This window comes from Adiantum capillus-veneris, chromosome 1, assembly GCF_014529385.1.
Source record: "Adiantum capillus-veneris isolate H3 chromosome 1, ASM1452938v2, whole genome shotgun sequence".
Classification (NCBI taxonomy): domain Eukaryota; kingdom Viridiplantae; phylum Streptophyta; class Polypodiopsida; order Polypodiales; family Pteridaceae; genus Adiantum; species Adiantum capillus-veneris.
In genome coordinates this window covers 190,361,111-190,374,082 of record NC_140931.1, presented here as the reverse complement: position 1 = coordinate 190,374,082, position 12,972 = coordinate 190,361,111, and the positions used below count along the sequence as shown (strand labels likewise).

The window sequence follows — 12,972 nt, the reverse complement described above, 5'->3', positions numbered from 1 at the left end:
GTCATAACACTACGCGTAGAGGGAGCTCGTCGTTGATTTTGGCCATTGCAAGGCTGATTTGCAACCGTCACCGATTTGGCCCAAAGCCATGGACAAGGCTGAATATTTGCAAGTGTTGAATGCACTGATATGCTTATTGATTTTGCAGGAACCACTTGAGGAACCATTGGAGAGCAGGAGATTTTGTTGTTTCTGACATGTGCAGGGTGCCCTAGAGAAGAGAAAGTGGCAGATCATGCAGACCGACCCATAAACTGGCAAGGAATGCTGAGAAAAGGGCAAGGCTACTGACGCTTAGCATCTGGTAGAGCATGCACGCTAGGTGGACACTCAGATGGCCCATACAAGATAACTTGTATGGCAACCGGAGTCTGTGCATAGCAGGTGATGGACCATGCAGAGCAACTTGAGTCCATGCATGGCAAGTGGGAGTCCATGCAAGTCAACTAAAGTCCATGCAAGTTATAACAAGAATCCATGCATGGCAAGTATCAGTTCCTACAAAGTAATTGGACTCCATGCATGGTAGGTTGCAGATCAAGCATAGCAACTACCAGGTGACCCCAGGAAAGGGCAATTGAAGAATGGCAGGTGCATGACAACACAAAATCCGCCATTTGCAGCCCAAGCGTCCACACGTACAGATGAGGAGCCGGTCACTTGTCGAAAAAAACCCATTAGAGGCTCAAACAGAAGAAAAAGTGCACACACTTGGCACTTCAACGTTGTGTAAACACTCACACACACACACACACACACACACTTCTATTTAAAGGGCTGATTAAGCCAATTGTAAAGGTTACAACTCTCTCTCTCTCTCTCTCTCTCTCTCTCTCTCTCTACCATTGGGGTGAAGCAGGGTTGTCCCCTATCTCCGACTCTCTTTGGGATATATGTAGGTGAGTTTTCAGATTATGTACATACAGAGGGTGATAGAGGTGCTCAACTTGCAGGGACATGGATTCCGTTGTTGTTATATGCTGATGATATTGTGTTGATCTCCGATTCTCCAGAGGGGATGCAGCGTCATTTGGATGCATTGCATGTATTTGCACGGGACAATGGATTGTCTGTGAACCTTGGTAAGACCAAGGTAATGGTGTTTAACACCACGGCGCAGTGGGTAAGGAGGTCCGCCCCCACTTTTACATATAGTCGAGAGACAGTGGAGTATGCAGATACATACACTTATCTTGTCACGTGACACATCCAACCCTATGTGTCTGTTGACAAGCTACAGCATGACCAGGGTTCAGTTCAGTCAAGTCAGTCTAGAATAGGAAGTGATCTGGCACTTTTGTAAGTCTGTTCGCAGACCGTGCGTGACCAGTCACTTAGATTAGATGCACAGCATGATCATCAGTATTCCCATCAAAATCCATCAAGAGGACTTTCCAGTACATTAGACCTATTTTTGACATTTCACTTATTATTTTTAAGTGACTTTTGTTGGGAACTAGGTAGGGCAATTTTGCTAAGATAATATATAAGCAAACCAGAGTTAGCACTTTTTGGCAGAAGAGGCAACAAGAGCACTGCTCAACAGGCCAATTCTCAAGCAAGACCAACACAAGGACCTGGCGTTTTCTCTCAGGAGCGGAGCCAGCACTTCCAGCCTTGAAGACTCAACGTTGTCAGCATTAGAACCCCCCAGCACCCTAGCTTTTTGAAGGCCATCCCTTCAGCATTTGAAGCTCAGCAAAGCCAGCGTTTTCAGCCCCATAAACTTGGCGTTTTCCAGGACCAGCAAGCCAGCGTTTTCAGGATCAGAAAACCAGCGTTTTCAGCCTCAGTATACCAGCCTTTCAGCAACCCATAATCAACGTTCAGCAACCCTTAGCCAACGTTTCCAGCCCCATTTGGACAGCGATTTCAGCCATCGATAGCCGTCCAAAACAGCCATCAGATTCATCGATTTTCAGCCATCAGACTCAGTTTTCAGCCTTAGCATCGTCCTCGTCGTCCACCCGTCGACATCGACATAGCCATTAGATTTGCATCAGCATCTTGTACCAGATTGTGCAATCAATAGTAGACCACTCTCGCCATCGAGTGTGGGGCCTTCGGAGGAGGGATTTACAACTCGCTAGTGTCGTAATCTCTTCTCTCTCTTCTCTCAGTCTCATGCACCTTCACGCACAGTGTCTATTCACTTCGTTTGTGTCCATTGCACTCTCTCATTAAAGGAACGGAAGGCTCTCCCTTCCCTAAGTAAAAGGAACCCTTGAGCACAGTTCGGAGCACTCATCTTGAGCAAAGTTCAACATTCACTTCCGCTGCACCTTACATATCTTGGGGCGGTTTTCAGTGGTCCTGTATTTTCCCTGAGGCGTGCAGCAGATACACGATTGACCAAAGCCTATGCAGCACTGGGGAGACTTGAGAGGATATGTTTGCAGGTTCAGTTCCAGGAACCTCGGACAAAGCTTTGGCTCTTTCACACTTTGGTCACTTCGGCCAGCTGTACGGAGTGGAGATATGGGGCCCCTTAGTTGATCATCATAGCAGAGCTGACAGTAGTGATGGATGGAGATGTATGGAGAAGCCCTTGGTGTCTATGATTTCTCGGATGATTAGGGCCAAGGCCTCGGTACCACATGACATTGTTAGGGCGGAGCTCGCTGCTCCTCCATTGGTAGTGGAGGCACTCACTCAATCAGTTTCATTTATGCATAGCACTTGGGCTCTCCCTAGAGACAGATATGCTCGATTAGCACTAGATTCTTCGCGACAGCTGGCATTGCAGGGAGATAGATCATGTTGGTATGCAGAGATGGCATCTTGGTTTCAGTTACATGGCTTTAGTATGGACGGCTACCCCCATTTCAGTATTCTCTGGATGCACCCTCCATCTCCCTCACTAGGGTAGAGATTACCAAGCTCATCAGACAGGACTTGCTTCAGTTGGATACGAAGAGTACATGGATACAACCTACACATGAGCTACGTACGAAGATGACTTTCTATAGAGAGAATCTTCTCCAACTCACGGAAGATGGTTTTGTGATCAGACCAAGATACAGGGACACTCATCTATCCCACGGGATACGATGTGCTATTGGTCAGATACGCACATCCTCACATCAGTTAAAGATCGAGACAGGCAGATTTAGAGGAGTACCCCCGCTGAGTCCACGATTTGTCACGTGTGCCAAAAAGAACCAGAGAAAGAGCTACATTACATATGTCACTGCCCTATATACTATGAGATACGAGGCCGCTTTTACTGTCTATTTAGAGAGGGTTTTGGGCCACTTTCTAGAGTCATGAGATACCAGGATCAAAGATGCCTCGGATTATACTTACTCGAGATTCGCAAATACAAAGAGGACCTCTTGAAGAGGGGCACAATGAGAGAGATCCAGCGACAGCGGAAGATTACAGATTTCTTTCAGTCACAGACAGAGGAGTTCGAGCAGCCCCCACAGCATAACAACACCAAAGGCACCAGAGGCATACTGCTTGATCGGGCGATAGAGTTGGGGCGGTCCCGTCGCCCACGGATGAGGGGGCCCTTTCGGTATCAACGCAGATTGCGACAGAGGATCCATACCATATGGCACGACATAGGAGTCGTCCCAGATACTGATGTATATGTATATGATGCCTCGGTTGTCAGAGAGCTCCATTGTATCAACTCACCCTTTGTATTTCCTATCCCCTTTGTATCAGCTTTCACCCCACCCCTACCCACTATTTTCTTTTCTTTTCAATTCTTTGTACTTTTTGTACCCAGACCTAGTATTAGATTCACCACATGTAACCTTTTGGTCTCATAGGTCATTTTGGCCTTTTGAAGACGTTAATATTTTATTTCATTTCATCTCTCTCTCCTATCAGATACGAGCCGGTTTCACTACCTGTTCAAAGAGGGCTTTGGACCACTTTCTAGAGTCATGGGGTATGAGGACCAGAGATGTCTGGGTCTGTTTTTGCTCGAGCTGCGCAGACACAGAGAGAGCCTGATGAGTGGAGAGGCTAGCCAGTCTCACAGACGGATCACAGACTTCTTTAGAGTGGACACTCGGCAACCGGAGGAGCAGCTACCACAGTAGAGCTCACATTCTCCTCAAACCAAATGGACGTTGATCGATCGAGCGACCGAGCTAGGAAGACCCAAGTGCCTACGACTGCGGAGGACTACATAGCAGCGCGAAGGCTGCATCAGAGGATTCGCATCACTTTGGCCCGACATGCATGACGCCCGGTTAGACTACTGACCATGGAGGAGAGTGATGAGATCCGCCAGCGACCGATGATAGATCTCCTATGATTTAGCTCTTTTGAGGATTGTACACCTTGCTCAGTATCAGACTTTGTATCAGCTCTCACCCATTATATTCCCACACGCACACCCACATTGTGTTGTATTAGCCCCAATCACTACTTTCACCCCCCTACTCATATCCTACTCGTTGATCCAAAAAGCTGACGTGGCAACTGTACGGATTTTCGTATTTTCTGATGGCTGATTTCAGCGTCAATTTTTTGGACCAGAAGCTTTTAAGTTTGAATGCTTTTTATGTAAACTGCTTTTAGAGACCAAGGGCCTTTAAATATGACTCATGGGCTGTTACTCTAGCAGTCTACCCGTGGGAGATGCAGAGCCAGTGTACCCGCGGGAGATGTAGAGTAGAGCTATGGGAGTTGTACCATGTTGAAGCAATATAAAGAAATACCGAAAGGGGCGCCAAGGTTTGGGACCATTCTTGGGGTGGAATTCCGCCACTCCCCATATCACGTGTCGTGCAGTCTCTCTCTTTCAGTTCACTTGTATTTGAAGTGCTAAAAGTTGTTCGGTCTGTTCTTTCCCGTTCGCACGTGGTGCACGTCTCATTACACTAGCACCAACAAAACAATTTCCTAAAATCTTGGGATTTCCCTAAAAATCCACCCCAAATTTCAGGATGTCCATATAGGTACCATGTCATCGTACTTTGAGGCTACAAACTTGTCCGACTTCGTTTCGACCACTCTGGGCACTTTGAGTAGGTCCTTTTTCACTGGAATACCACAACATCACATTTGTGGCAGCAAGCTGCTTTCAACATGGGCAAAAAGTAACATTGGTAGCACGAACGAGTTGTAATGGTGTACGCGGGACGGCAAGACAATGTTGTGTAGTGTAGGACCTTTACGCAAGCAGAATGACACACAGCATATGCGACGCTTAGGGTTCGCATCCACAAAGCCAACACTGCTTTAGAGCTCACGACCTACGCGCTAAAATCTTCTTCTTCTTCTTCCTCTTCCTCTTCCTCTTCCTCTTCCTCTTCCTCTTCTTCCTCTTCCTCTTCCTCTGCTTCCTCTTCTTCCTCTTCTTCTTCTTCCTCTTCTTCCTCTTCTTCTTCTCCTCCTTCCTCTTCCTCTTCTCCTTCCTCTTCCTCTTCCTCTTCCCCCTCCTCCCTCCCTCCCTCCCTCCCTCCCTCTTCTTCTCGTCTTCCTCTTCTTCTTCTCCTTCCTCTTCCTCTTCTTCTTCTCGTCTTCCTCTTCCCCTTCTCCTTCTCCTTCCTCTTCCTCCTCCTCCTCCTCCTCCTCCTCCTCCTCCTTCTTCTTCTCCTTCTTCCTCTCCTCCTCCTCCTCCTCCTCCTTCTTCTTCTTCTTCTTCTCCTCCTCCTCCTCCTCCTCCTCCTCCTCCTCTCTCTCTCTCTCTCTCTCTCTCTCTCTCTCTCTCTCTCTCTCTCTCTCTCTCTCTCTCTCTCTCTCTCTCTCTCTCTCTCTCTCTCTCTCTCTCTCTCTCTCAGCAATGGGGAAACCTCATAAACAAGCGCACTTATTGTCACGAGGACGTGGCGACTGCTAACCTTAGTTGTTGGTTTCTTTCCGATGATTTTTATTTAATTTTTGGGTCCCTCTTTTTGAAGTTCCAAATGGCCGGACATTGTATGGCCGGTGTGAAACGGTCGACGGCCGAGAGTTTCACCCGCAGACGCAAAGGGCACGTCACCACAAGATGGTCGAGCCAGTCGGCACTGGAATCCGAGCAGTAAAAGGGTGTCTGGGCTCAATTCAAAGTCATTTAGGCCCCTCGCTACACTTATAAGATGATGGGTGCTAGGAATTGAACCAAAAGAAACAAACTGGACACATGGCAATAGGAGAGCAACCTACACATCAACACATGCTCCACAAGGTCTCATCCATGAGGGGGCGCCAAAAAATGAGGCTGGAGGCTGATTTTTAACAAGTGCTCCTCAGTGTGTGTGTGGCTAGTGGGTGCAGGTGATCACAGCTTTAATGGAAAGCTTGCCTTCTCCCTTGTCTCATGCAGCACGATAATTTGCTCTCGCGCATCTCTCTCCCCCCTTTTGCACATATGGTAATGCCCACTAGTTGGGCTTCTCAGATGACAATGTACAGTTTTGAGGTTTTATGCGCGTTTGCCAAGGCAAGAGCCTTCTATACAGGAACCAGATTAGCTAATTGAATGCGAAAACGGAGAGGTTTCTCGCGTGAAAACTTGTCCGATTTACAAGGGAACTGTCCCATTGCGTGCGGGAGCATCTGACACACGCGTAGACGTGTTCGCTCTGCCCAAAACGTTCCAAAACAGAAAATTATAGCCTGCTGTGTTTTTCTGCAGGTTTAGGGTTTCGCACCTAAACTGCAGGACATCGTCAAGGTAGCCTCAGGAAAGCCGTGCGATGCTTAAACAGGGCTTTGGGCAACTAACAGTGGCAAAACAGAAAATTACAGCATGCTGAAATTGACCTACAACTCACAAGAAAGTTTCCATAAAGCAAGGGAAAGTGTCCTTGACGTGCACTTTTGACCCACAGGGATTTTTGCGTTGTTATGCTAGCGAAATTGGGTCAAAAACCCGCAATTACATCCATGGACAGGTTTGGACAGCTTGGTGAGGGTTAGGTGAAAGCATTCGGATCGTTTATTTGCCAGGCGAGCCTCGCAAAAGCATTGGGTGCTTGGACAAGACAATTTAGAGAAAGTTCCCACGAGGAATCTCGTCTAATTCAAGGGGCAAGTGACCCTACAGGTGCGAAAGCCAAAGGCCTATCCACAGAAGTGATCTGCACGCGAATCAGAGCGGAAAATAGAGAATCAGGGTGCTATAATTTCTCGCCAAGTTTTGTAAAGTGCTTAGAGAGCTCCTCTTCACAGGACAGGCAAGCAATTCCTACAATGTTTGGGATTGGCAAGAGTTCACGGCCACGTCTGTTTGTACCTCTTGTTGATGTGAATGCTCTACCAGTGCAAGGCTTTATGAGTGCAAGGCTTTATGACTGGTCAGCTAGAAGATGATGCGTCCAGGACTCAATTGGTTCCCGCTGTGAATGTGACTTTCTACAGTAAGAAGGCATTGAAGAGAGTCTTCCTCCCATAGCCTCCATGACAAGCAAAGTGGCTTCCCCCGTGGCAAGCAAACTCTCCACATTTGCGGCCACTAGCAAGTGCCTCTCCACATTCGAGACGGAGATGAAAGAAAAGAGGAAGGAGACAGGGAAATGGAGGAAGAAGAATGCGACCTTGCTCAAAAAGTGGATGAAGGATAATGAGGAATGGAATAAAGAGAGAGAGACAATGAAGGAAGAGATAAACATACTCGGTGGAGAAAAACCATTTATAGATACTCGTCGAACATAACAATTACAGTCTTCCAAGCCCAGAATGTATGGATATGCAAAGAGTCTCTCGACATTCCAAGTGTTAATTTTGAGTAAGAAGCCACAACCAAGTCCACAATGGCAGTAAGAAACGAGGTAAATCTCAAGATAAAAGGCAATTAAGCAAGTACACCAAGAAAAAAATAAACGAGATACCTGTAATCAAGATGATCACGGTAGGTTTTTAAATAAGAATCCAGCTCATATATTTTTTGCCCCTCTCCAGGAGGAGGAACAACTTTAGGAAAAGAATCAGCTTGGGCGAGGTGCAATCTTAGATTTTCATTTTGCTCCTTGAGATTCTGAAAAGAACAAAAGCTCGATCATTGTGTGCACTATGGGACATCTAGAACTATCAAATCAAAACATCAATTGAAACAAGGTAGGTAGCTTTGTACATCAAAATGAGCAGAATGACCATTAACCTTTGCAACTCTCAGAACAACAAAATACTTGTCACAGTCCAACACATAAACTCTTAGCAAGAAACACTGGCAGACCCCATAAGCATGAATTTATTATCACTCCAAACAACTAAGCTGACCAGATAAAATAGAAATATTTAAAATGTGTGATAACTTTCCAGAACTTTCTTCACCACTCCATGCAACTCCTGTCTAAACCCAAAAACACACTCTTTGGACATGTTTCAATGAGTATTGACATATAACCAAGCTGACCAGATAAAATAGAAATAACTAAAATGTGTGATAATTTTCCAGAACTTTGTTCACCGCTCCATGTAACTCTCGTCTAAAACCCAAAAACACGTTGTTTGGACATGTTTCAATGAGTATTGACATAAAATAATGTTAACAAAGACAAAAAGTCATCAAACAAGGGGTTTACTCATCTGAGGATTAGGGATTTTCATTTTACCTCAATTGTCTCACTAAGCTTCTCAGGATCATTTTCCAATTCTTCAAGTGGCAATCCTGCCGCACTCTCCATGATACCTGGAACCAGATAACCATCAGGTGGGTCGGGTGCTGTTGCAGTGGTCTGCTGAGGTGAATCCGAAGAGGATGCGTTTACTACTCCTGAAGGAATAAAGAGCTGAATTAGCCACGAAAGTTTATAGCAAAAATTGACCACAAGAACCACAACCATATCTCCATGCAAGGACTAAGTAACTTGAATATGTAGCTATGAGTAGCACCTTGATCATCCAGACTCTTACTTCTTTTTGGGGCTGGCACAACAGCCTCAAAGACTGTACTATGAGAAGAAAAAGATCTCCATTGTGCTGTCAAACATCTCCACCAGAAAAAGAAACAATGTCAAAAAAGGTGGAAAATCTGGCACTGCATACACAGCACAGTCTGTCAAAACAACGAGACAAAGCACCACATAAATTTGAAGTCTCAGTTAATGCCAAATGGCTGCAACCAGAAAGTTATAACCTTAGGAAGCTGAAGTAGTCAGGTACCTAAATTAGGCATAAACAATGTGGCATGCTTGTAAAACCACTTGCAAACATGCCAACAGCAGAGGGCGGTGCTTTGGAGGTAGAAAATTTGGGAAACAAGACAAAAGAAGTGCACCATGCAAAAACCCTTGAGACACTGTTGAAGGTACGGTTATTCACCTCCACAAATCAGCTACCAAGAGTAGTTGGATAAAAGACATTGGGCAAAGAGACGATACTAAACCCATCATCGCCCTCTCTTATGCATAACTACAACCAAGTCCCCCCCTCACCCCCCAAGAAAATAGCAAGCAATAAAGATTTCTTGAAACAAAAGAAAATGCTCTATCATCCCCTGAGCGTTAGACCTTGTTTTATGACACAGTCGTGATTTAACTCAAGTGACAGCAGTATTTCTCTAGCTGCTGCTCCAAATTCAAATAAGGTATCCCAGAACTTCTTGTTGTAAGTGTAATGGGAGGGCAGTGGGCACCACGTGCCAACAGAAAAGAACAGACTTTAGACGCTTCAAAACCACTAAACTGAAAGAGATGCACTTCACGCGAGACACGGAGTGGCGGAGTTCCACTCCAAGAGATCACTGGCCCCGAACTGTGGCGCCCTTTCCGTATTTCTCTATATTGCTTCAACTCAGTACAATTTCCGGCAGCACCACTCTACATCTCCACGCGGAAGCATGCTAGAGAGTGAGCCCTCAGCACATATTTGCCTTGGCCTACCGAGAGCAATTTACAATGAAAAGCATCTGGTCCCAAATGCCAGCGCATAAAGGGGAGATCTATACAGTTGCCACATCAGCAGCGTAAAGCGCAGGCGTCCGTACAGCTTCCACGTCATCATCTTTTTACACAAGTTTATTTTATTGAAGGAGAAAGAAGCTGAAAGCTTCCAACCTTTGCAGTTCTGCCAAGAGTAGCAAAATTAATAACAGAGGACACACACACACACACACACACACACACACACACACACACAAAATTAATAACGGAGGACACACACACACTCTCAAAGCCTTGCATAAATAATAAAGACGTGGCAATACAATACAGATTTTCCGCAATTTGCGCTGCAGATGGCATGTGACAAATTGTACGCGGAAAGTCCTGTGGTAGGACTGTACGGATTTCCGCGAATCCCGCTGGCTGGATTTTGGCAGTTATGTGTAAGCTTTGGAAAGCCTATGCTTTTGGATAAGAATTATTTTAGGACAACTGATTTTTGGGGCTCTGCTTTTGGCATTCCTTGTAAATTTATAAGCACCCAGAGGGCCACTCCTTGAGGGCATCTGGATGAAGAGACTCGGAGAGAGCCGGACCCTCCAAAACTTGTGAGAAATAATAATAAAGAAATATCGAAAGGGGCGCCAGTCTTTGGGGCCAATACGTCTTGGCTCGGAACTACGCCCAGTCGTGTCGTCTCTCTCTCTCAATTATTCAAGACAAGTGTGAAGTTTGCAGTTATCTGTGTTTCAGTCCGATCACCTTCCGGAAGTAGGATGGCACAGACAATGCAACACAGATGCTGCCGCTGAGCACTCCTCCCAAAGGGACGGTCTTGGGCATGAAGCTACTCAACAACTACCTAGTACTTGGAGTATGCGGCTTGGTAGCTATAGACATCCACTACTGCATGACACATTCTCTGAGAAAAGGGGTGGCTCGAAAGATCTTTGATTCTTTTAAGTAGTTCCCCATGGCATAGATGTTGTCAAACTATTGCAGAAACTGTAAAGGTTTCCTTGGATCTGTCTCTCCCGAAAAAGGGGAAAAAAATTCGTGAGAGATTTGGAAGCACCATCTTGCACTGTATGCTCTTTGGGAAGGACCAGTACGCTTTCAGAAAAGCACATGATTGAAGCTCTGATACCACTATAACACGAGAGCACAACGTATTAACAGAAAGAAACAGACTTTTCACACTTCAAAACAACTAAAATGAAAGAGATACATTGCACACGAGACACGAAGTGGCGGAGTTGCACCCCAAGTGAGCACTAGCCCCGAAATGTGGCGTCCCTTTCGGTCTTTCTCTATTGCTTCAACTCAGTACAATTGCCAGTAGCACCAATTTGCATCTCCACTTGGAAGCATGCCAGAGAGGGAGCCCTTAGTACATATTAAAGGCCATTGACCTACCAAAATCAGTTCACATGAAAAGCATCTTATCCAAAGGCATTTGGCCCCAAAAGCCAAAGCTACCAACGCAATTCGCAGAAATCCATACAGCTACCACGTCAACAACGCAAAAAAAATAGGCGTCCGTACATGTCACAAAGTGATGACGTGGCATGTCTAACCAGACAAACTCTAGTGAAACTAAAAGATTTAATATTATAAGTTGTTCTAACCTACGCGGTCTCCTCCGATGGGGCCCAAGGGACACAAGAGCATTAACATAAAGCATGGACCCAATTTGCGTGGATTTGCTATACGGACCTCCCTGATTTACGAGAGCCTGCTGACGTGGCACAGCATACGGATCTCCGTGATTTGCAGTGCGTTTTGCGCTGGCAGCCCCTAGCACTAGCTTTTGGGCCTGGATGCTTTTGAACCTCATGTTTAGGCTTTGCTTTTGGGCATCCCTTGTACTATTAATAAGAGCCCCTAGGGCCTCACTCTGAAGGGCATCTGGACGCAGAATCTGAGAGCAGAGGTCCCTCGGGAATTGTACTTTGCAATGATCAATGTCGAAAGGGGCGCCAATCTTTGGGACCAATGCTTCTAGGCACAGAACTCTGCCATGCCGCGTCGATTCTCTCTCTCTCTCTCTCTCTCTCTCTCTCTCTCTCTCTCTCACGTGACACATCCAACCCTATGTATCCGTGGACAAGCTACAGCACGACAAGGGTTCAGTCAGTCCAAACAGTCTAGATTTAGAAGTGATCTGGCACTTTTGTGAGTCTGTTCGCAGACCGTGCATGCCCAGACACTTAGTTTAGATGCATATCCTCTGGTTGCACACAGCATGATCATAAGCATTCCCATAAGAATCCATCAGAATCCTTGAGGGGAATTTTCCAATGCATTTAACCTATTTTCCCTATTTTTGACATTTTACACTTATTATTTTTAAGTGACTTTTGTTGGAAAGTAGGTAGGGCAATTTTGCTAAGTTTGTATATAAGCAAACCAAAGCTAGCACTTTCTGGCAGAAGAGGCAACAGGAGCCAAGCTCAACAGGCACCTTCTCAGCAAGACCCGCAAGATCCCATAGCGTTTCCAGCCAATCAAGACCAACCTAGCGTCTTCTGCAGCAGACAGGCCTTGGCGTTTTTGCAACAGATCATCTAGCATTTGCATCATCGCCACCAAGTCCCAGTCCTTGGCGTTTTTGCATCAGGAGATCGTCGCCCACACACCCCCAGACCTAGCGTTTCCAGATTGCAGCCCTGGCGTTTTCCATAATGCTTAGTGTTTCCAGATTTGCATTAGTTAAAAATGGCGATTTTCAGCAATAAGGAACCTGCAGATTCAGCCCTAAAAGAGTAGCAGATTCAGCCTAAAGACCATCGGTTTTCAGCCTACAAGAAGTGCAGTTTTCAGTCATAAAGACGCGGAGGAAATCAGCGTTTTTCGACAAGCCGAATCAGCGTTTTTCCGCCACAGCAGAATTCAGCCATTAGCGTTTTTGGACAGCAGTAGAAGCAATCTCAGATTTCAGCCCATTAACGTTTTTGACAGCAGATAAAAGATTGCAGATTTCAGCCCTTAGGTCGGTGCCGTCATCCCCGTCGTCGTCGTCGACATAGCCTAGACTTGCATCAATCACATGCATCCCCATTATACCAGTTTGTGCAATCAATAGTAGACCACTCTCGCCGACGAGAGTGGGGCCTTCGGAGGAGGGTTTTACAACGTCTCTGGTGTCGTATCTCTCTTCTCTCTCTATCTCTCAGTCTCATACACTTGCACGCACAGTGTC

At 45.9% G+C, this 12,972-nt stretch overlaps 1 protein-coding gene across 5 annotated transcripts in view; it reads right to left on the bottom strand.

Annotated features, from left to right (window-relative positions):
- The window catches only part of LOC147466211 (1,4-alpha-glucan-branching enzyme 2-2, chloroplastic/amyloplastic-like), a 169,406-nt gene that overhangs the window by 134,993 nt on the left and 21,441 nt on the right, over positions 1 to 12,972 (bottom strand). For 3 of the 5 annotated variants that reach the window (XM_086524614.1, XM_086524610.1, XM_086524619.1), the window contains 3 exons: positions 8,782 to 8,868; positions 8,502 to 8,662; positions 7,779 to 7,924 (listed from right to left, as the gene is read on the bottom strand). In XM_086524614.1, the coding sequence (XP_086380740.1) occupies positions 7,779 to 7,924; positions 8,502 to 8,662; positions 8,782 to 8,868 (394 nt within the window). The remainder of the gene's footprint in view (positions 1 to 7,778; positions 7,925 to 8,501; positions 8,663 to 8,781; positions 8,869 to 12,972) is intronic. The other 2 variants (XM_086524617.1, XM_086524621.1) reach the window with 1 other exon arrangement.